The sequence below is a fragment of the Galeopterus variegatus genome, unplaced genomic scaffold (genome assembly GCF_000696425.1).
Source record: "Galeopterus variegatus unplaced genomic scaffold, G_variegatus-3.0.2 Scaffold1458, whole genome shotgun sequence".
In the NCBI taxonomy this organism is placed as follows: Eukaryota; Metazoa; Chordata; class Mammalia; order Dermoptera; family Cynocephalidae; genus Galeopterus; species Galeopterus variegatus.
The window spans coordinates 330,591-354,500 of NW_007727569.1; the positions used below are offsets into that span (position 1 = coordinate 330,591).

At 43.6% G+C, this 23,910-nt stretch overlaps 2 protein-coding genes across 2 annotated transcripts; both read right to left on the minus strand.

Moving 5' to 3' along the window:
• Positions 1 to 474: 474 nt before the first annotated feature.
• STAT2 (signal transducer and activator of transcription 2, 113kDa) lies at positions 475 to 15,190 on the minus strand. Its single transcript, XM_008577197.1, has 25 exons — positions 15,107 to 15,190; positions 12,808 to 12,945; positions 12,504 to 12,654; positions 12,066 to 12,161; positions 11,802 to 11,891; positions 11,637 to 11,712; positions 11,139 to 11,224; positions 10,827 to 10,975; positions 7,284 to 7,442; positions 7,089 to 7,181; positions 6,830 to 6,889; positions 6,396 to 6,416; positions 6,079 to 6,172; positions 5,899 to 5,946; positions 5,735 to 5,818; positions 5,466 to 5,564; positions 5,228 to 5,363; positions 5,055 to 5,107; positions 4,835 to 4,929; positions 4,090 to 4,226; positions 3,717 to 3,899; positions 3,423 to 3,480; positions 2,407 to 2,608; positions 2,190 to 2,310; positions 475 to 1,894 (listed from the first exon to the last, which is right to left on the minus strand). Exons 2-25 carry the CDS (start codon positions 12,936 to 12,938, stop codon positions 1,752 to 1,754), a joined length of 2,565 nt encoding a protein of 854 aa, XP_008575419.1. The 5' UTR covers positions 12,939 to 12,945; positions 15,107 to 15,190; the 3' UTR covers positions 475 to 1,751.
• Positions 15,191 to 15,970: 780 nt separating this feature from the next.
• Positions 15,971 to 17,232, minus strand: APOF (apolipoprotein F). The gene is made up of 2 exons (XM_008577198.1): positions 17,174 to 17,232; positions 15,971 to 16,935 (listed from the first exon to the last, which is right to left on the minus strand). The coding sequence occupies exons 1-2, from the start codon at positions 17,187 to 17,189 to the stop codon at positions 15,971 to 15,973; spliced, it is 981 nt and encodes a 326-aa protein (XP_008575420.1). The 5' UTR covers positions 17,190 to 17,232.
• Between the last annotated feature and the right edge of the window lie 6,678 nt (positions 17,233 to 23,910).

Here is a 23,910-nt window from a genome sequence, read left to right on the forward strand (position 1 = left end):
AACCAGTGAGATTCTCCCTTAAAAGACATCTGTGGGCCCCTTCAGAAGTGAGTTTGCTTCCCCAAGGGGAGCTAACTTATCTTTCGGAAAAAAAGCAGAGGAAAGGACTAGTTATTATTTCCTTTCCTTTTCTCCATAGTTGCAATGTCAAAAGAGCATGGGTTTTGGACTCAGAGTCAGGTTTATGTCTTAGCTTTGCCACCAACCACCTGAGTGACAATGGCATAGTTATATAAATACCCATTCCCCTCCTCCAACACATATATAGCTCAAAGCCCCCCAGGAAGAGTCTAAAAGAGAGAAGGAGCTGCTCCAAATAGGGAGGGAAGAAGAAACATGACAAGAGGCATAGGAGTGGGTAGAAGAGAGGCCACATTTGCGCTGACCATATTCTTGTTCCTGTGTGGCTTGTTGGTATCCCTAAGAACCTTAGTCTTTGTTAGCAGAGAGTAAAGAAGTTCAGAGATAAAACTCTTCCAGGGCAGCACAAAGTTTATTAGCCATTTCTGCTCAGAAGAGCCCCTTTTTGAACAGGACTGTTCCTCTGACATACCAGGCAGGAAACAGCCACATGTGCAGGGCCCCACTTTCATTTATATCTCAAGTTACACCAGAAGCACATCTTAGAGCAATGGCAGTTGCTCCCTGAGGTTCCTTGGGAATGGCTAAGGTGTGAAGTGTCCAGAGTCCTATAATAAACCATCAAGGTTCTAAGTTCCAGGAACTTGGTCTAGCCCAGGTCCACACCCAAGGAAAAGAAACCTTCCTTTCAGGTAAACAATATATGATACAACATGCTGGCTAGTTAGCTCAGTTGGTTAGAGAGCAGCCTTATTACACCAAGGTCACAGGTTCAGATCCCCATACTGCCCCCACCCCCCCGCCATCTCCCCTCCTCAAAAAACCACAATGTATGCTACAAAAGAAAGGGGATGATATCTTCACAGAGAAATAGCTAAGACCCAGAGCTTCTCTTCCTCTGTAAAAACACCAAACTCTATCCAATACTATAAAAAGCTGTTCCTAAATTCCCAGCAACACTACTACCCTGGCCTCTGGGAGTGGTTAGTCTCCTAAGCATTAAGGAAGTGAAGACCAAGCAGCATAAATTAGTGTGCAAAGCTTCACAGGCATGTTAGATTGGCAAGACCACTTCATGGGGCAGGAATGGGTGCAGCCAGCTTAGGGGACAGAGCAGGGGAGGAGACTGGTAGGAAGAGGTCTACTTATCCCTCTCTTCAGGGTGGAGCTTCACATGGTAGGCTGAGACAGAAAGCTCCACAGGAAAAGTAGAAATTTAGGACTTGAGTCAGGAATGAAAGGAAGAAAGGCAAAGGTTATCTTAGACATGAAGGAACCAGAAGGGAGAGATGGAGTCCTATCACACACCTGTGCTAGTGTGCACCAGTTTAGCCTCAACAGGTATTAAAATGTTAAAAATCCTTCCATACTGAAAAGATGCCACTGCCCTGAGCCGTCCAAGTACGTCCCAACATCCTGGCCTGCTCCCAGGATCCTTACGCCTCCCAGCACAGCAGACAGCCTCCAGGATCCTATTTAGAACTATGGCCAGCATCTGTTCTGATTTGTTGGTGCCCCTTCCATACCCAACTTTCACCTCTCACCTCAAATCCCAGGGTTAACCCAACTTAGAAGGGGCACATGCCTGATTTCCCATCCTTGAAGAAGAACATCATGACATGGGGAGTAGGAAGACAAGAGATACGGAAAAAACAAAGGAAATGTAATTCCTAGTAGTCAGAAGGAATCAAGGGTCCATCGGTGTAGAAATGGCTGGGGCTGGAGACGTAGGCCTCATCCACAGTGTTCTGGCCAGCCAACAGTGGGTCACCATTTCGCATGATTTCTTCAATCTTCATACAGTTTCTGAAGACTAGGTAATCCAAAGAGAGAAGTCAGGCCCTGATCTTAGTTGGGAGTTCCCAACCTAGCAGGGAAAGTGAGGGAGGATGGCAAGAAAGGCCTAAACAGGGCCTGAGGGGGGATTTGGGGGATGGAGGAACAGCAGGTTGGGGGAGGCATGTGCATATCCTAATAAATGGAATCACCAGGCAAGGAGTCTCTCTCCAATAAGGAGCTTGGAGCTCAGCCTCTTCTGTAATGGACGAGGGAGGGGAGGTGGGTAAGGAAATGTGTCCCCCCTTCCCTAGACCCATCTCATCACTTACTTTCCATTCCCTCAGTGTTGAGGTGTCTCAGATCACAGGGCAAATCTGGCTCTGGCAGTGGCTGTGATACAGGTCTCGGATTTGGCTCTGGCACTCTTTGTGATACCAAGCATAGTGTGGGCTCCATCATGGGCTCTAGCTTGGGCTCCAGCACAGGCTCAAGAGTGGGCTCCATCACGGGCTCTAGCTTGAGCTCCAGCGCAGGCTCCAGAGTGGCCTCCAGGACAGGCTCCAGAGTGGGCTCCAGTACAGGCTCCAGAGTGGACTCAAATGTGGGCCCAAGATCCAGCATTGATTCTAGCAGTGGCTCTAACTCCTGGCCTAGCCCTAGCTCTGGCTCTGGTGCCAGGCCCAGCTCCAGGTCTAATGACTCCAGTTCTGGCTCCAGCTCCAGCGGTTGTCGCAGCTCATCCACCTGTCTGGATCCCCAGACAGACAAAGGGGCAGGGCTCAGTGGTATAGGTGATATGGGGAATAGTAGAGCAAGCAGAGGTTGTCTCTCTAGTCTAAGAAGGTAGTACAACAGAGGGCTAAAGAGCACAGGCTTTAGAATCAGGCTTGCTAGAGTCTGAGTCCCATCATTTACTAGCTGGGTGACCTTAGACAAGTTACCTAACCTCTCTTTGCCTCAGATTAATCATCTGTAAATGGGAATGACAATGCCTAATAATTCTTGAGAGGCAATAGGATGGTTAAAAACAGGGCTTTGGAATCTGACAGACCTGGATCATATATTAGCCATGTACCTTAAGTATGCCACTTCACCATGCTAAACTTCAGTTTTCTCAGCTGAAAACAATAATAACAGGGTCTACTTCACAGGACTATTGTGAAGATTCAATAAAATGAGAAAACGAACACAAAGCATTTGGCCCAGTGCCTGGCACATAATAAACTTTCAATAAATGTATCTACTATTATTACGTACTCTGATGGGTCGACATAAGGATTAAATGAAAAAATCTCTTAAAAAAAATCTAGTACTATGCTTGGCATCAAGCTGGTGTCCAGTCATTATGACCATTATTATCAGGGAACTCGTGTGGAGACAACTAAGGACTGCAGCAGGAAAACACGAGAGAGGAGAGGGACTAGAAGAACAGGAAAAACCTAGAGGACTGGAGAATGTGGGTCAGTAGGGAAAGAAGGCTGGAGAGACTGGAATTGGGCAAGTTAGAGTCACTATATCAGCCAAAAAGGATTAGAGAGAATGGACAAAGGTTCATATCTCACCTGTTAGAGACTACAATGAGCCTATGTTTCAGGTATTTCCTCCGTTCCTGGAGATTAACTGTTGGGAATATACACAGGAGGCAGGGTAGATCAGCAGGTTGGACACATAACCCAAGGGGTGCCTAGTGTAGATCGTCCTGAGAGTCATATCTCTCTACTAACTAGCAGTGCCCCATGGACAAATCCCTTAACTTCTTTGCATTTTGGTTTTCCCATGTTTGAAACAAAAGAGTTGGATTTATGATGTCTGAGGATCTTTGCAATCTAGCAATGAAGTATGTCAATGAGTCCTACCTTTCTCCTGGTAGTAGCACCCAAAAGCCTCATCCCGGGGGATTCGGGGATAGAGGAAGCGCAGTGGGTTCTCAGGTATGTTCTCCTCAGTGAGCAGCTGGTAGTGGCGGATGATTTCAGTCAGTGGTAGTGACTGCAGCACCTCCTTGGTGTAGGGCTGCACAGAGTAGATGAGTACCTTATCTGGAGAGTGAATGCAGGAACAGGCAGGCTTGAGGAATGAGTTGTGCCTGAGGTCCCTGCCCTTACTGCCCAACCCCAAACTTGATGAGGGATTCAGGACAGAGCCAGGGAAGCCAAGGGTCTGCAGGGGGCCAAAAGTGAGCCAGGCAGAAAGGAGAGGCTGTGAGAACAGAAGGGCAGAGCAGCTGACCATCGTCCTGGTGCTCCACCCAGGAGCAGGTAATGCCCCCTTCTGATGATTCACTGAAGCGCAGTAGAAAGGTGCCAGAGATGGTCTTCTTCAGCAGCCGGCGCTCCTGGCTCCGGCTCACAAAGCCCATGATATGTCTGGAGCACAGAAAGCAGCTGTGAGGCTCCCCTAGTCTCCTGCCCCTGACTCCCCATTTTATGGGGAGAGAGAGACAGGTCGTGGCCCTAGCTCTGCCACTTACAAACTTTTCCATCTCGTCCAAGTCATTTCACTTTACTGACAATACCCATCCTCCCAAGGTTCAAAGAGGCATGAGAAGTCAGTGAGATCACACAGATGAAAAGCACTTTGTAAAGGTCGAGTGCTGTACAAACTGGCAGGCAGGATGGTGGAAGGAGCATGGGTTTGGAGTCACATAGACCTGGGTTTGAATCCCAACTCTGTTGCTTGGATAAGTTCTTTAATTTCTCTGAGATTTAGTTTCCTCATTTGCAATGAAGGTGGTAACACCCACCACTCAGCAAGACTGTAAGGATTAAGTGGGAGAATTCATGAAGAGCACCCAGCAGGCTCTGGAACACAGTAGATAGTTGACAAATACTGGCTACTACTATTATTATAAATGTGAGGGGGTGTGACCTCACACCTGTTTTTGTTCTCTTTGTTTGCCACATGAGGGCGCACAAAGTCCACTCCCAACCCCAGAAAGCACAGGCCTGCACAGGAAGGTTGACCAAGGACTTACCCATCATTCCAGAGATCCTTCAGGTGGTCATGTACCAGCTCCAGAATTTTGTCCAGCCATGTCCAGAATGGTAGCTTGCCAGGGGGAATCTCTCGCTGAAGGAGGAATGGGAAGGCAGGAAGAATGTGGAGTTTCCCCCGGTATCAGGAATGAGTAATGGGGGAAGGGACGACATTTGGATTGGGGGCTAGATCTAGCTACACAGGATGCAGGGAGTTACCTTAGTGAAGTCAGCCCAGGACAACAAAGCATCCTCAACCCTAGAGTTCTGCCCTGTGGGACAGATAGCCACAGAGGGTTCAGATGTCAGAAGGAAGCAAAGCCTGGGATAGATAGGAGAGGGCTAGGGCAGACTAAGGCTGGGGAAAGGCTGAGAGAAAAGGAGATCTGTACCAAATAGTTTGTCCCTCAGCATGCTTAGCTGCTCTGGGTTGAGGCCTCGACCAATGTAAGAGGAGAACTGCCAACTGAGAGCAGGGCCCAGCAAGCTCCAGGGAGCCTTGGCGGGGCTGGAGAAGAACTGCTGGTTCTGCAAGGGTGGGAGGAGGGCAGTATGGCTCAGAAGCATACCTTCACACCAAGCTTTCACACCCCTCCTCTCTACCCTTCACATGTTGGCCCCACTGCCTACCTGGGGGTTTGTGCTGAGGAGATTGAACCAGAGAACTGAGGCCCAGGCAATTGAGAGTTGGTTCATGTTAGAAATAATCACCACAGGGAGGGTGTCCGTCTGGAAAGAAGACCGAAATGTCATCAGAGGAATGTGATGTTTCTAACTGCAGGCATCTGGTAGGGGCAAAGGGTGATATACCACCTCAATAAGCTTCTGTTAATCCCCCTCTTTATTTATGCCTTCATCCAAATCTGCTTCATCTCTCCCAGTTCTCCATTTTCACTCACTTTCAGCTCTTGCTTCAGACCCTGGTAGGTGTATTTGACTGTGAAGGTGATGATGTGCAGTTCCTCTGTCACACTCAGTGGCCCCTGAGATAGCCAAAGACACAGTGATCAGACGGTCTTTTGGAAAGTTCCTCCTGCCCCCCAATCCTCTGTCCATGCCTCACCTTATTGCTGCCCTTTCCTGAGCCACCTGAACGTTGTTCCACCAGAGTCTGTGAATTGAAGGGAGAAAGAATGTCAAAGTAGAGAACCCCTGGTTTGCCTGAAGACTTCTCAAGGCCTGGGAACTTCCCCCAGCCCCCTGTTCCTTTGGACTAGAAGCGTGAGTTGCTGACCATTCTTACCAGGTGGCCAAAGTCCCAAATTAAGCCCTGACTCTGCCCCTTCTCAGGTGTCAAAGTTTTCTGGTTTGAGGTCAGAATGTTGAACTTCCGGAAGCTGTTCCAGGGGAAAAAGATATATGGAGAAAAGGAGCAGAGTTATTCTAAAACTCAGCAGGAAAACAACAAAAGATCCACTTCATTTCAGATCTCCCCTTCTCCCTTTGTCCATATGCCACCCAAATCCCCCTCCTTGTCTGTCCTCCCAGCAGGCATGCCAAATATGGTTGTGTAGGTCAGGTTGTGCATAAATATTTGTAGTGTCCTAGTTGGGTACCTACCCTTGTAATTGAGGAGGATTCCTAAAAAGAAATACAAAAAAGAAAAGAAAAAGAAAAAAATCATTGGGAAGCAAAAGACTATAGAAATTAGGAATTTTGTTTTTGGGATCAGACAGACCTGGGTTCAAACCTGACTACAGTTCACTAGCTATGTGGCTTTGCGAAGAGACATAATCTCTCTGAGCCTTTTTCCTTATTTGTACACCGCATTGGTAATACCTAACTCAGGGGGCTGCTATGACAATTAAGTATTTGACATGCTACATGTCACACAGAAAGTGCTCAACAAAAGAGATGAGTTATTATTTCTATGAGATAGGAATGGAAGGGGAAAGAAGACAGGCCCAGGGTCCAGAAGACTGGGTATCTCCTCTACCCCACCAGCTCATGTCCTGGCCACCCCTTGGCCCTACCATTCACCTGCCCCAATTTACCCGTCAATGGAGACTTCCACGGTCAGTGACTCACTGCCTTCTTGCAGTCTCACCAGCAGCCTGGGGGGGAAAGGGAGGTAGAAGGGGGAAAGCAGTCAACCTCAACTTCCTGCATAGGCCAAATGTTTGAAAAAAGTAAGGTAAGGGATTAGAAGAGGAGGTAGATGGAGGGGAAAGGGAAAAGCAAAGGCCAAGAACTGGAAAATGCACAACAGCAAGGTTGGAAAAAGAAAACAGGAATGAGCTCTGAAATGCTAACCTTGTTCGGACGGTGAATTTACTCCCAGTCTTGAGGATGAGGGGTCGATGGGGAGTTTGGGGCATGCAGGGCTGGGTTTCTACCACAAAGGCTCTGGGGAGAGAGGTGTGGAGAGAATATATAGCTCAGTATCTACAAGAATGGCTCTCCTCATTCCTTCCCTCAGTCTCTCCCCACAGGTCCCTCCCTCTACACCTGTGGAGAAGACGTTGTAGCAACTCTGTGACCTGAGCCTTCAGTAGGTCTACCCCTTTGGTCAGAGGGTCGTCCTGATAGCTAACCAGCAGACTCAATCCCTTCAGCTCCTTCAGCAGCTGCCGCAGGTGAAACAAAAGTTTTGCTCCAGCTGTGAACCTGTATGACAGAATCCAGGGAGAAGGAATCCATGAGCTTCCTGGAGCTTCCATCCAGGCTCTGAGAGCTTTCCTTTAACCAAGTGGAGAATCAGAAACTGATTGGGGCAAAAACAAACAAACAAACCAGGAAGCATATAAAACCAGGAAATATTATTCAACATGATTCATAATCCAAGAAATGAAAATCAAAGCCATTTTCACATACAAATCTGATAAAAATGTTTATTAAGAAAATAATAGCTTTCTTTTTTGTTGTTATTTAATTTTACTTATTTATGGGTTTTTTCTTGTTGTTGACTGGCCTGTATGGGGAACTGAACCCTTGGCCTTAGAATAATAGATAACCTTTCAGTTGGTTAGAGCACAGCCTTGTAACCAAGGTCAAGGGTTCGGTTCCCCATACTGGCCAGCCGTCAAAAACAAACAAAAAAAACACTGCGTTTCCTTTTGGAGAGGTGGTCCTGAGCAGGTGAATCATATGGCATTTATGCATATGTTGGGACTGCACCCACCTCTCCCCACTCCCCCCAACCTTTGCTTCTTGGGTTGTTGTGCTACTTTCCCCTTACTTTGCTACATTTCTATAGTTAAGTTGGTTTTACTTGAATGATTAATGTTTAGGGGAAAAAAATGAAAAACACGTTTAAAATTTGTTTCAACTCCTCCTGCAAATAAAAAAAAAAATGAAGCAGCAAAAAAAAAAAAAAAAAAAAAAAAAAAAAAAGAATAATAGCTAACTTTCATATGATGCTTGAGGTGTACAATTTATACTAAATGCTTTACACATATTAATGCATTTAATCCTCTCAACAACCCTATGAGGCAGGTATTATTATGACTCCATTTTACAGATGATAAAACTGAGGCACAGGAATGTTAAAGTGACTTGCTCAAGGTCATACAACTAGTAAGGAATGAAGCTTATATTTGATCCCAGGCAGTGTGGTTACAGAACACATACTTTTAACTGTTATACTTTACTGTCTCTATAATAAAAAACAATAATAATACGCAATGCGGTGATAGGAAAACAACCATACACTACATATGAGAAAAAAGATTTGGACAACTTTTCTGGAGGCAGTTTGGAACTATCTTTTTAAAAGCCTCAAAAAATGGGGCCAGGGCCGGCCCCGTGGCGCACTTGGGAGAGTGCGGCGCTTGGGAGCGCAGCCATGCTCCCGCGGCGGGTTCAGATCCTATATAAGGATGGCCGGTGCGCTCACTGGCTGAGCGCGGTGCAGGCGACACCAAGCCAAGGGTTGCATCCCCTTACCGGTCAAAAAAAAAAAAAAGACATAAAAGCCTCAAAAAATGAGCATACATTTTACAGTATTCCATTCTTAGCTATATCCTCCTAATAACCCCAAGGTCACAGGTTCAGATCCCTGTACTGGCCAGCAGTAAAAAAAAAAAAGTCTGAAGAAAAGGCTAAGCTATATCCTAAGGAAATATTTGTAATAGAAATATTTATAATAGAAAAATTAGAAAGAATTGGTATTGCTTATATAAATTATGGTATATTCACATCATGGAATGCTATGTAACCATTACTATGTAACTAATCCTATGTAACCATTAAAAACAGTGATACAGGTCCAAATTTTTTATATGGAAAAATGTATCTTACATGTAATATAATATATTATACTTTATATTACATAAAAGTATATTTTCCATGGAAAACTATTTTTACATGTCCAAAAATAAATTTAAAAAATTACAAGACAGTGCATATATGATGTGCTCTGACTTCTGTTTAAAATAGATGTATATTGGGGCCGGCCCGGTGGCGCACTGCTACAGTGCACCGCTTGTGAGCGCGGTGGCGCTCCCGCCGAGGGTTCAGATCCCACATACAGACCGGTTCCCGCTCACTGGCTGAGCGAGGTGTGGGAGCAACACCGAGGGCTGCGGTCCCGTTGCCGGTCCCGGTCCGGTACGGGCGCGACACTGAGGGTTGCGATCCGTTGCCGGACACGAAAAAAGACAAGAAAAAGGAAAAAAAAAAAAAAAGATGTATATTTGAGGCCGGCCCATGGCTCACTCGGGAGAGTGTGGTGCTGATAACTCCAAGGCCGTGGGTTCAGTTTAAAAAAATAAAAATAAAAATAAAAAATAAATAAAATAGATGTATATTTGTATATCTACATAGAGGAATCTGGGAAAAGCATATTCAAAAACATTAATAGTGGGTGCCTCTGGATGACCAGATTATGAGTGGGTTTTACTTTCTTTTCTCTTTTAAGTTGTCTGAATATTTTTCAATTGGTATACACTGTATTTATAATCAGAAAAAGGAAGAAAGTTTTTTCTATTAAAAATAATGGAACAAAGGATCAACACAGTAACAATGTCACCACCAAGAAGAAAAGGTATATATTTTACCCAGGAATAACAATTCTGGGAATTTACAAGTATAGAAATTATTAGGAATATAAACAAAGATGTAGCTATAAGGACATTTACTGTAGCACTGTTTAAAACTACAAGAAATCACTCGGAGGCCATAGTTTTCCAAGCTCTATATGATAATGGGTATGTCTGCAACTGCAACTTAAATGCTGGTCCTGTACCCTAAGCACTGTACACCTGTTTTTCAATTTACAGGAATAGTTATGGTATATTTTTTAAAGTTTAAATTATAATAAATTTTCTCATGAGAAAATATTTAAAAGAGTAGGTATTTTTCAAGTATGTTGAAGGACACATTAGTGATTTTTTTCCATATCACAATAAAATTACTATAAAATAAAAAGTTTACTGGAAAAAAACAGCAAGAAATTGAAAATAACCTAAATGACCAAAAATAGGAACTCACTAACTAAATTATGTTACCACCACATAGGGGACTATTTTGAAGTCATTAGAAGTAACACTGGTAAACATAATATACTGCTAAGTTTTTAAAAAATTCACAGGTTTCAAAATAGTACAAACAATACGATTCAATTTTTAATCTATATCTGGGTAGTAAGATAATAGGTAATTTTCTTTCTCTTTCTTTCTTCTTGTTTGGCAGTATATTCACTGCAGTAAAAAAAAAAAAGTAGAAAATTTATTTCTTGGGTAATTAAAAATGAAGGAGATCAGATCCCCATACTTGACAGCCGCCAAAAAAAAAAAAAGGAAGGAGAGTACAGATTGTGGATTAATCCATTATTTTCACCAAAGCAAAGACTGGGCTCTGTGTTCCTTGGGTGGTGGGGATGAAGAGCAGAGTATAGCTGCTGCAGTCAGACAAGGGAGCTTGAATCATTCTAGGGAGTACAGACTAATGAGAATACTTCTTGCTGTATACATAGTACTACAAGTTTCAAATCACAGAGGGTGGCTAGGACTAGGGTGGGGTTGAGCATGCAGATGGGGAGGTGCCTCTCACCATTTCTCCAGCTGTTCCAACCCATGGTCCAGGGAAGCTCCAATGCAGGCTTTTTGTTGCTGGATTTTCCATTCCTCCAACTTTGGCAGCAGTAGCTCAATTAGGGTAGTTAATCGGCCTCGTAGTGCTTTGGAGATATCCAGCACCTCCTAGGAAAAAAATAATATGAGTGCTGAGCACCTGTCATCATCACCCTGACCATCCAACTGGGGATGAGGAAACAAAGAAGCCAAGGATAAGGGGCCAGGGCCCCAAGATCCCACGTTTTTCTCAGTTCCCTGCTTCCCACTCCCTCTGTCCTCTGCCTCCCACCTTTCTCCTCTTGTCCAGTTCATTAAGAGTTTCTTGCAGAAGCTGCTGCTGTCTGGCCTGATAGGGATCCAAAGAGGGTGTCCTCCCTGGATGGCAGAAGTAAGAGTCAGACTAGGGGCTCCTTCTCCTCTCTGTCCTGACCAGGGTCTCAGGAAGGGGGAATTTTGGAGGGAAACCAAGCAAAGCACAGGCACCTATGGGACCCTGAGGCCAATTCAGAATGGTCATGCTTGGAGAAGCCCACTCAATCTGCTAAGTCAGTTTTCCGTGCCTTTTTTCCAACATTCACTAGCTGTCCCTCAGCCACACTTCCAGCTCAACCTCTGCAACACATTGGCACTTTTATCTTGTATGGCAGCAGGACTGTAGTCAGAGAGGTGTGGCCAAAGGTTAACTATTGCTCCCTGGAGCTTTCCCCTTCTGTTCCTTCTGTTCTCTTCCACCCTTGGCCTCCCAGCAGGCACCTGTCTCTCTCCCACCCTTCGTTGTGCTTCCTACCTTTGGTCTGAGTATTATATCGGAAGCAGAAGACATCCTGCTGGTCCTTCAGTTGGCTGATGGATTTCACCAACTTCTGTGGAGGGGATGAGACCCTTTGAGGCTGCTTCTGAGGAGAAGGTAGGTTGAGCCCTGCCCACCTCAACTCTTGCCACATCTACCAACCTCCATCATAGCCCTTAAATCCAGGATCCGGGATTCAATCTCAGGCTGCTGGCTCTCCACAGGTGCTTCAAGAGCTGGCTTGCCTTGCTCCTAAAATAAGAGATTCTGAGTACATTTCAACTCTGATCTCTCATCCCTAAAATCCTGGCCTGACATTATACCACAAGATGTAGGGGGATCCTGTTCTGAAACAAATTCCCGAGTCCTTTCCATGGTCCCTCTCTACTCCAGGAGCTTCCAACATCACTAACAAATTGTCCTCACCAACTGAGCCCTCTGAGCCTGGATCAGAATTCTTTTTTCTTCCAGAAGAAGATTAAAAATCATCTCAGCCAATTGGGCAGGGCCCTGGGGAAAGGCCTAGAGTAAGAAAAGAGAAAGGATTGATCCAGTTCAACCACCCTCAATGACCTACCACCCTAGACCCTCCCTACCACCAATGTCTCCAGTATTTCCCACTCCTTCAGGGTCCCCAGTCCTTTCCCTTTTCATCACTGGTCCTCCAAATCCTGAAACCCTACCAATGGTGTCATCTAGACTCTGTACCTTCTCTCTGCCAGTGATCCCCCAAGTCCAGCTGTCCCCCTGTTCACAGATCTGCCCCCTCCCTTTGAACCTCCAGGTACTGTTTTACACCCCAAACCTTACGCCTCTACACTCAGCTCCCAGTCCTACCCTGTTATTCCCAACTCCTCCAAGTACCTGAATATCCCGGTAGAATTTTCGCAAGTTGTGCTGTAGCAACAAGCACTCAGGGTCCTGCCTGCAGCGACCACACTCATAGTTCAGTTGGTCCAAGAAGTGGAAGAACAGCATGTTAGCCTTGGAATCATTGCCCATTATAGCCTCCTTCCTGGGGACCAGGAATGACAAGGATTAGTGTCTCTCCAGCATTGCTGCTGTCTGAGGCCTTCAACCCCTTCCTTTCCCTGATGTCTCCAGGATCCTTGGGGATCAGAAGAAAGGAACCACCTTCCTCATCCCCCCAACTTCCTGAAGACCTCACCAGTTCTGATCTTCAATCCAAATGGCCAAGTACTGTCGAACGTCCACCGGGAGAAGGCTTTGTGAGTAGAGCTGGTGCAGCTGATCCTGAAATGGGCTGTCGAGATTCTGCAGCTTCTCCCACTGGGCCATTTGGGCTCTGAGTTGGAAGGATGCAGGTTCCCAATTGGATATTTTGCTGGACTAAATTATCCATAGTCTCATGATTGTTTATTATTACTATCTAAAAGTGTTCAAATTGGGCCGAGCCCGTGGCGCACTCGGGAGAGTGCAGCGCTGGGAGCCGCCGCGGGTTCGGATCCTATATAGGGATGACCGTGCGCTCACAGCGCTCACTGGCTGAGCGCGGTGCAGCCGGCCTCAAAAAAAAAAGGACAAAATAAAATAAAATAAAAGTGTTCAAATGGGGCCGAGCCCGTGGCGCACTCGGGAGAGTGCAGCGCTGGGAGCCGCCGCGGGTTCGGATCCTATATAGGGATGACCGTGCGCTCACAGCGCTCACTGGCTGAGCGCGGTGCAGCCGGCCTCAAAAAAAAAAGGACAAAATAAAATAAAATAAAAGTGTTCAAATTATATAAATAAATAACATACAGAAAATATTAAAGTCTACACTGAACCCACTCCCAATCTTGGTCCTTTCCCCTCCTCCTCAGAAGTAACCACTGCTATCAGTTTGGTGTACATTCTTTCAGGGAGTGCTATTTAATAGCTCCAGTATGTGGGTCTTTTTGCTTTAATGGTAATTTTCAAACACACCAAAGTAGAGTGAATAGTACAAGGAGCATCCATGTACTCATCATCCAGCTTCAACAAACATTAATACTTCAACTATCTTGTTTTATCTAACTCTTCCAATTAATTTATTTTAAATTTATTTGTTGATATTTCTATTTGCATATGCTGGGGTATTTAAAGATCAGCGCTGGTCTTAAGTACTTATTATAGCATGAGCCCTGCTGGCTTTGAAGCTTTGAGGCTGAAACCTTCTTGAGGATAAGGTAAGTACACCCTATACTCCCCTCCATGCAGGAAGGAGGAGCTCCATTCTAGATGTCTAAATACCGTGCAAGACATCACTCAGTTCCTAAGACTGTGACATTTTTATGATCTCTGTCAATCTCTGATTCTCCATATGGATTATCAACTTTGTGAGACCCCAAAATTTCACTCAAAAACTGTGGTCTTAAAAAAGTCGCATGATTTTATTACAACACAAAGAAACATGTTTGGGCTGGGAGAGTCTTTTCCCCCAGCATGAATAAACAGTAGCTGCCTTTCTTCCTTCAGAAGTAAGAACAGGGGACAAGGAGGGATTGGGTCCAGGCATCTATTTTTCATTTTAACACTTTTAGTAGTGCTTCACTTTTTTTTTTTTTTCTTTTCTTTTCTTTCTTTTTTTTGGCTGGCCATTACAGGGATCAAACCCCGGACCTTGGTGTAATCAGCACCATGCAGCAGTGCACCAAGCAGCACTATGCACCAAGCAGACTTTTTAAACTAGGTAGCTGTATTGCTTTAAGAAAAAAAAAATTTTTTTTAAAAAGGATGAGGTACCAGTTCTTACGGAACTAACTGGTTGTTATGAAAGGAGCAAGGCAGCAAATAAACCCTGAGATTTAAATATGAAAAAACAAAACAAAAACCTCCTCTCCGGAAATGGACTGCAAACACTGAGGTTAAGGGATGTAATACTTATTTTTTTCTTCAGTTATCTCTCACTCTCTTAGGCACATATTTTGCACTCAATAAGCTTTTCTGATTTCTTTCTTGGGGGGGGGCGCGCAGGGCTGGCGGCTGACCTATCGGAACCCTTGACCTTGGTATTACCAACACTGAGCTCCAACCAACTGAGCTAACCAGCTAGCCTCAATAAGCTTTTACGAAATGAACTGGATTTTGTGGGTGACCTTAGGCAAATTCTTTCACCCTTAAAAAAGTACCTTATATTTTTGACATAACAAAGTTGATAATCCGTATCTATCTTTGAATGTTGTTTTTTGATGAACATCAAAAATAATGCAGAGCAGAGGCAAAAACGTTGGCTATGCAACACCGAACCAATGCAACAATGCCAGGTTCCAAGTCTCGGAGGCTTCAGGGAGTTTTGGGAAGGGGGCGTTAGGGTTGGGGAGCTAGGCTGGACAGAAAGAGAAGATCCAGCACCAAGCAAACTACAGCTATTTCAACCTGGGGCCAGAAGCTGCCCCCTCCTATGCGTACCCCCTGGGGCCAGCCGCCCTTTCCAGGGAGGAACCCTCAACTCCAAATCCACCCCCATCACACCCTATCAGGGGCCATACCTGATTAAGGTCGCAGTCCCCAAGCCTTCCAGTAGCTCTGGTCAAGACTTCCCGTCCCCAGAGTGAGCTTGGGTACGAGGGCCTTCCACCCCGCCCACGACTTCGGTCAGTCCCCGGACCCGCCCCCTCATAGCTGGCTTGAGTTGGCGGCTGAGCGAAGCTAACCACTCCGGCACTGACACTGGCTGCCACTCAGCCAATCCCTTCCCCAGACTGCGAGCTCATTGGCGTTGCTACAGCTCCGCCCCCTCCGCAGGGAGGGACAAGCTGAGCCGCAGCCGCATCTCCAGCCCCAGCGATTGGTGGGGAAGCTAAAGGGAGTAAGCCCCGCCCCGTGCACGCGAGGGGAGGAATCCAATTAATGGAATAGCCCACGACTGAAACAGCTGATTTTCGAGAACCGCTTCCTGGCTGCGGAACCGAAACTAACCTGAGCACCCTGGAGGCACTAAGGGATCGAGAGGAAGGGGTGGGGCCAGAATTTCGACGTGTTGGAATAGGAAAGGGAGGGCTGAGGTAATAAAAATAATAACAATTTATTAAGGGTGCTGTTGATAAGCACTTTTGATTCATTGTATTAAGTTCCACATCAACCCATTCAGGTAAAGATTATTATTTTCCCCACTTTAGAAATTTAAAACCCGAGATTCAAGAAAAGAGTTACTAATCAGTGATCACTGAGGCAAGTGCTGCCTGAATTCAAAACCAAAGCTTCTGGCTCCAAACCCCAAACTTTTAAATTCCTACATTTTACAGCACTGTGTTCCTCCTGGATAACAAATCAATGATTTGAATTTTGAACACAAACATACAGCTTGTCAGAATATTAGATTTATTCGTTCTGTAATTACCACATTTTTTTTTTTATGTCACAAGACTCTCAGCCCCAGGATCTAAGTCATACCCCCAGAATAAGGCTGACCCCCAGTCGGGAGCTGGACTTACTACTTCTCGTACCAAAGGAGCCATAGTAGTTGTTTCTTCCAGGTCAGTCACCTCTGAGGTGCCCACCAACCCCTCCTGGCTGGCCTCCGGTTGAGGAATGTTTGCCTCTTTCTTATTATGATAATATTGAATCAACTGCTGAACCCCAGCCTTTAATGCAGGTTTAAGTGCAGCACTGATCACTACACCCACGGGCCCCCCTGACAGCCCGGCCATGGTCATCAGAAGGTCATAACCCAGATCTATGGCCCCATCTTGGCCTCGTTTCTTGGCCTTGTCTGAGCAGTTCTGAGCAGCATAATACAAAGCTGTGCCCAGGTTGTAGTAGGTTCCCACTCCCGGCAGTAGCCTGACAACATTGTGCACACCTTGCTCCTGTTCATTCTCACAGTCCTCCGTGGGAAGGGAGCGTCGGGTCCTCTCTGGGCCAGGCTGCTCTTTGGCTAACAGCTGCAGAGCAGAGGCCAGGGCGTCCAATGACACTGCCCTCCCTGTGCTTCTGCCTTTCTGGAGCCCTTGAAGATGGCGGATGAGGACCTGCGTAGCGTTCACACCACCCCAGTGGTAGAGCTGAAGCTGCAGGGCCCAGACATCAGCCTGACAGCCAGCTTCCTCCAGGGCATTCCTTAGAGCCAGGCCCACCAGGAACTTGGGTAGAGGGGCCATATGAGTGAAGCCAGGCAGGGACTTTGGGAGCAGGGTCTGGCAAGACAAGGATTCTGAGGAGGGTGACTGGGATCCCAAGGACGAGGGAAGGTGCATTGAGACATCTGTCTGTTTTCTATACGAAATGGCATCCACGGGGTGCAGGAGGAGATAGCAAAGAAGCACCTCAACTGGTATCACGATGAGCCTGAGGCTATGCATGTCTGGAGTGGAGTATCCTGGAAAGGGAGAAGCCCAAAACATACAAGCCGTTTTTCTAAGGGCTGTGGTCTGAAAGGAACTCAAGATCCAGTTAGGGGATACTTCATCCATCACCTACCTCCTTTACTTTTTTTTGGTAAAGGGCCAGGAAATAGGAAATGCAATCCAATTGCTCCCACTTGGTCTCGCTCATTTTCAGCTTACCAGGGACTTTCTCTGTTTCATTTCCACCCACTTTTAGGGGCCCCAAATTACCACATAGTCCAGTCATTGAGAAGCGAGACTGCCTTGGTAGATTTGGTTGCTCCTCAGTCCTGGTCTGCCCAGTTGTGTCCCATGAAGAAAGGAGATATTTGCTTTCCCCTGTGATCAGTAAAGGATGTGATCTCTGCAAATATTTACCATTTGTACTGGTTGCTCAAACCTTTTCCCCTGGTCACACAGTCCACCTCAGTACTTAAGACCCCATTCTTTGGCATTTCCTATATGTCCCTGCCACAATCCTACTCTAAGCTCATAAAGGGAGCCAGGGAGACTCATAATTAAGGGAGATTAGATTTTTGTGATTCTCTCATTTTATTTCTCTTTTCTGTTTAAAAATTAAATTAACAAGCTACAGCATCTAGTTGGGGATTTAGAAAGTACAGGGGAAATGAATGAGAAAAGATTAAAATATCTTTTATGCATACTACATATTAAATGCACGATATTTGATGACTGAAAGGAAGAAAACAAGGGGGTGGAAGTGGGATAGAAATAGGGACTGGCACCTATTAAGTGGAGAGGGAAAGACTAACACCAGTCATATGTGTGCTTAACACAGGGATGAAATAAAGAGCATACATCTGTCCTAAGTGGTCTCCAACATTTCTAACTACTTACTGTGTCCCATCCTTAAACACATTCTTGGGAAAGGAGACTTGTCTCCTACATGGCATTGAATATCTGAAATAAGCCTGGACAAATTCCTAAATCATTTTCCCCATAAAGCACTTTTGAATAACTATGGAACATTTGATAGATTATACTGTCATTGTCCAGAGACATTGAAAGTTTCTGGGCCGAGCCCGTGGTGCACTCGGGAGAGTGCGGTGCTGGGAGCGCAGCAGCGCTCCCGCCGCAGGTTTGGATCCTATATAGGGATGACCAGTGCGCTCACAGCGCTCACTGGCTGAGTGCGGTGCAGCCGGTCTCAAAAAGGACAAAAAAAAAAAAAAAAAAAGAAGTTTCTTAAGTTGGAGGTTTCTTCAGTTTTTTCCCAAATTCTTCTATATGTTCCAAGACTCAACCTGTAGCTCTGGATGATGTTGACAGCAAAAGCTTTGAACTGTGATACCAACAACATGGGAGATAGTTTCTCAGCAAACTCAGTCACCATCTGAGCTAACCGGTAGACCAGCCACCCCAGTGGTATATTTGCCACCATCCATATATTCCCCAGGGAGGGAAGCTGAGTTCTGGGTTTATACAAGCTTCGCTGAGGGCCCACCAGATCCCTAGGAATGATGTTAGTATTGCCAATACCTTCCCCCTTGTTGCACTTCTGACTCTCATGAATGAGGGTTTCGGTGGTATCCTTTCCTCCCGTTCCAATGAGCTGAAGCCGCAGAATGTGGGCCTCAGTTGGGCAGCCAACCTCCTGTTTGGAAGCTGATAGCTTCCAAAACAGTAAGGAACATAGCATTTGCAAATATTTACACATTTCTTCCCAGCCAAGACTTTGCCCTCCTTATCTTTGCCCCATAATAACAAACTGGCCTTTCCCGTTTTGAGCTCTGCTAGTCCTGCTCCATATCCTTGTTGTCCTGAGATTTTACCCTAAATCTATATATGAGATGATGGAAAGGTCCTCTGTATTTTCTGGAAAGGATAAAGGGCAAGGAAGAAAAACTGGTGATCTCTGGTAGGGGACCCTTAAATGGTTCTCCTTATTAGAAGAATACATTGATTGTGGTCCAGGGAAACTGGAAAGATTTATAAATCAGACCAAATCAGAGCAACTTTTATTTTTCACCTTTCTAATTCCAATGCAAAACACAAGTAAAACATGTATACCAGCTGAGCAGTAACTCTTTCCAAATCTAACCAAAACTTCAGGAATTGGGCTTCATTTCGGGTTTAGGGGTAATGTTAGTCTAAAAATTAGGAGAAGAAGGCATCTGATGATTTCTAAAACTGGTATAAATTCCATCATATCATTATAGTGTAGTTTCCTCTGATGCTGCCACTCACCTCTGGAAGAAGCCAAAGGGAATAGGCTAATGGGAAGGGTCCAGGGCCTTTCCATTTTTTTCACTTTTGAGTTCCCAGCAGTGGCCCCTGACAAATAAGAGCAAAGACAGAAGAAAGAAAAGAAGTAGGTCTCCAGGAATACACTGCCAAAATTGGAAGAAAGAACTAGGCAAAGAGGAGGCCAGCACTGCCTGAAATTACTAGACCCTAAATTCCTGGAGAATCCCTAGGACTCTATAGTTTCTGTGTAGCAACATAGGAAAGGGTAAAATATTTAACCCTTTTCTCCTAAGATCTATCAAAAAAGCAAAAAATGTTTATTCTTTCTCATCATTGTACTAGAAGTTCTAACTAGTGTAATGAAGAAAGAATAAAAAATAAATGGCATAAAACTAGAAAGGAAGACATAGAACTATATTTATTTAAAAACAATGTAATTGTTTATGTAGAAAATCCTAGAGCCAATTTTTTAAAAAAGAACCAATAAGTGAATTTAGCAAGGTGACATTAATAAAAACATTAATATATAAATATATATAAAAATATACATTATATTTCTGTATTCTAGGAACATACACTGAAAATTAACTTAGAAAAACAATTCCAATTAAAATCATGTTTAAGGTCCAGGGTTAAAAAATAAAAGAAAAAGAAAAAAAAAAGAATCTTTAAAAAAAATCATAAGAATCCTGAAAGAAGAAACAAGACAAGGATGCTCACTTTTGCCACTTCTACTCAATATTGTACTGGAGGTTCTAGCCAGAATAATGAAATTAGAAAATGAAATTAAATGTATCCATATTAGAAAGGAACAAGTAAAACAATCTCTGTTATCAGGTAACATGATGTTGTATATAGAAAATCTCAAATATTCCACACATAAAAAAAAATCAAAAGAACTAATAAATGTGTTTATCAAATTTGTAGGATACACGATCAATATACAAAATCCAGTGGTACTTGTATACATTTGCAATTAGTAATTTGAAAATAAAATGAATAAAACAATTCTACTTGTAATAGCATCAACAAGAATAAAATACTTAGGAACAGGACTGGACAGTTAGCTCAGTTGTTTAGTGTTTCTGATAACACTGAGATTTAGGATTTGATCCCTGCATGGGCCAGCCACCAAAAAACCAAAACAAAACAAAATCTTAGGAATAAATTTAACAAAAGAAGTATAAAGTCTGTACATTGAAAACTACAAGACATTATTGAAAGAGATTAAAGAAGAACAAACTAAATCCAAAACTAGCATAAGAAAGGAAATAATAAATATTAGAGTGGAGATAAATAAAACAGAGAATAGAAAATGATAGAGAAAATCAGTGAAACCAAATGTTGGTCCTTTGAAAACATGAACAAAATTAACAAACCTTTAGCTACATCGATTCAGGGGAAAAAAAGGCAGGGGGAATACTCAAATTATTAAAATTAGAAATGAAAGTGGGGACATTAGAACCTATTTTATAGAAACAAAAAGGTTTATAAGAGAGTACTATAAACAATTGTATGCTAACAAATTAGACAATCTAGATGAAATGGTAAAGTTCCTAGAAACAACCAACCTACCAAAACTAAATCATGAAGTAATAGAAAATCTGAATTAAGGAGATTGTGTCAATAATCAAAAACCTCCCAACAAAGAAAAGCTCTGGTCCAGTTGCCTTCACTGGTGAATTCAACCAAACATTTAAAGAAGAATTAACACCAACTTTCCCAGACTCTTCCAAAAGAATCAAAGAAGAGGAAACACTTCCTAACTCATTCTAGGAGGACAGCATTACTCTCATACAAAGGCAGACAGATACTATGAAAAAAGAAAACTACAGACCAATATCCCTTGTGAATATTGATGCAAAAGTCCTCAGCAAACTGAATTCAGCATCATATTAAAAGGATTATATGCCATGAACAAGTGGAATTTAATCCTGGAATGTAAGGATGGCTCAATATATGAAAATCAATCAATGTAATTCACCACATTAACAGGATTAAGAAAAAAATCACACGATCATCTCAATTGATACAGAAAAAGCATTTGACAAAATTCAACACCCTTTAGTGATGGAAACATTCAACAAATGAGGAATAAATGAAATTACCTCAACATAATAAAAGCCCTATACAAAAAACCTACGGTCAATAGTGAAAGACTAAAAGCTTTTCCTCTAAGGTCAGGAGCAAGACAAGGATGCCCTCTTTGACCACTTCTGTTCAATACAACACTGAAAATTTTAGCCAGAGCAATTAGGCAAGAAAAATAAATAAAGGGCATCTAAGTTGGAAATAAAGAAGCAAAAGTTATCTCTGTTCACAGATGTTATGATTTCATACACAGAAAAGCCTAAAGATTTCAGACATAAAAACTGTTAAAGCTAATAAATGAATTCAGCAAAATAGCAGGATTCATTCAATGTCAACACACAAAAATCATTTGCATTCTAAATTTTATTTTATTTTATTTTTTGTCTTTTGTCTTTTTCCGTGTCCGGCAACGGATCGCAACCCTCAGTGTTGCCCCCGTACCGGACCGGGGACCGGCAACAGGATTGCAACCCTCGGTGTTGCCCCCGCGCCTCGCTCAGCCAGTGAACGGGAACCGGTCTGTATGTGGGATCCGACCCCTCGGGCGGGAGCACCGCCGTGCTACCCAAGCGGCGCACTTATCCAGTGCGCCACCGGGCCGGCCCCTGCATTCTAAATTTTAACAACAAACGATCTGAAAAGGAAATTATGAAAATAATCCATTTATTTATTTATTTATTTATTTTAAAAGATGACCGGTAAGGGGATCTTAACCCTTGACTTGGCGTTGTCAGCACCGCGCTCTCCCAGTGAGCAACTGGCCATCCCTATATGGGATCCGAACCCATGGCCTTGGCGTTGTCAGCACCGCACTCTCCTGAGTGAGCCACAGGCCGGCCCTATTTATTTATTTATTATTATTATTTTTTAAGGATGAGCAGTAAGGGGATCTCAACCCATGGCTTGGTGTTGTCAGCAACATGCTCAGCTGGTGAGCCAACCGGCCATCCCTATATAAGATCCAAACCCATGGCCTTGGTGTTATCATCACCACACTCTCCCAAGTGAGCCATGGGCCAGCCTGAAAACAATCCATTTATAATAGCATAAAAAATACAACATACTGGCCAGCCACCAAAAAATAAACAAAAAAATAAAATAAAAAACTTAGGAATTAACTTAACCAAGGAGGCAAAAGGTTTATACAATGAAAACTACAAAACATTGCTGAAAGAAATTAAAGAAGACATAAATAAATAAAAATACATCCCATGTTCATGGACTGGAAGACTTTCTGTTGTTAAGATGTCAATATTACTCAAAGCAATCTGTAGATTTAATGCAATCCCTATTAAAATCTCAATGACTTTTTTTGCAAAAATAGAAAAGCCTTGGCTGATCAGTTAGCTCAGTTGGTTGAGTGTGGTGTTATAACACAAAGGTCAAGGGTTTGGATCCCAGTACTGGCTGCAAAAAAAAAAAAAAAAAAAAAAAAAAAGAGAGAGAGAGAGAGAGAGAAAGAAAAAAGCCTATCCTAAAATTCACATAGAATATCAAGGGACCCTGAATAGTCAAAACAATCTTGAAAAAGAAGAAAAAGCTGGAAGACTCATTCTTCCTGATTTCAAAACTTACTACAAAGCTATTATAATCAAAACAGTGTGATGCTGGCATAAACACAGAAATATACACCAATGGGGGCCGGCCTGGTGGCGCACTGCTATAGTGCGCCGCTTGGGAAGTGTGGCGGCGCTCCCGCCGAGGGTTCGGATCCCGCATACAGACCGGTTCCCGCTCACTGGCTGAGCAAGGCGCGGGAGCAACACTGAGGGTTGCGATCCGTTGCCGGACACGGAAAAAAAAAAAAAAGAAATATACACCAATGGAATAGAATAGAGAGCTCAGAAATAAACTCTTGCACATAAATCATTGTCAAATGATTTTTGACAATGGTGCCAAGACCATTCAATGGGCAAAGGACAGTCTTTTCAACAAATAGTGCTGGGAAAACTAGATACCACCTGCAAAAGAATGAGGTTGTACCCTTATATAACACCATACAAAAATTAACTCAAAATGGATCAAACACCTAAACATAAGACCTAAAACTACAAAACTTCTAGAAAACATAGGACAAAATCTTCATGACATTGGATGTGGTGGTGATTACTTGGCTATGACACCAAAGGCACAGGGAACAAAAAGAAAAAAAAAAAGTTTGAACTTCATGAAAATTTTTAAATTTTGTACTTCAAAAGACAATATCTAGGGAAGAAGATATAACAACTATACTTTTTTGAAGTTGTTACAACAAGCAAACGGAAAGGACATTCTTGGGGGGGAGGGGAGAGAGGGAGGAGGGCGGGAGGTGTCGGTGATGGGCCATAATAATCATATACATTGTATATTGACAAAATAAAAATTAAAAAAAAAAAAAAAAGACAATATCTACAGGGTAAAAAAGGCGACCCACAGAATGGGAGGAAATATTTGCAAATCATATATCTGATAAGGAATAATATTTACAATGTATACAGAACTCATAAAAGTCAACAACAAAAAATGAACAACCTGATTCAAAAATGAATAAAGGACATGAATAGATATTTTTCTTTTCTTTTTTTTTTTGTCTTTTTCATGACTGGTAAGGGGATTGCAACCCTTGGTGCTGTGTCGCCGCCACCGCGCTCAGCCAGTGAGCGCACCAGCCATTCGTATGTAGCATCCGA

Coding starts and splice junctions, on each gene's coding strand:
- STAT2 (XM_008577197.1), bottom strand. CDS start 12,938: ATGGCCCAGTGGGAGAAGCTGCAGAATCTCGACAGCCCATTTCAGGAT. Junction 11,713..11,801: donor ATTTAAGGGCTATGATGGAG/GTTGGTAGATGT, acceptor TCCCCTCCACAG/AAGTTGGTGAAATCCATCAG. Junction 11,225..11,636: donor ATATAATACTCAGACCAAAG/GTAGGAAGCACA, acceptor TCTGCCATCCAG/GGAGGACACCCTCTTTGGAT.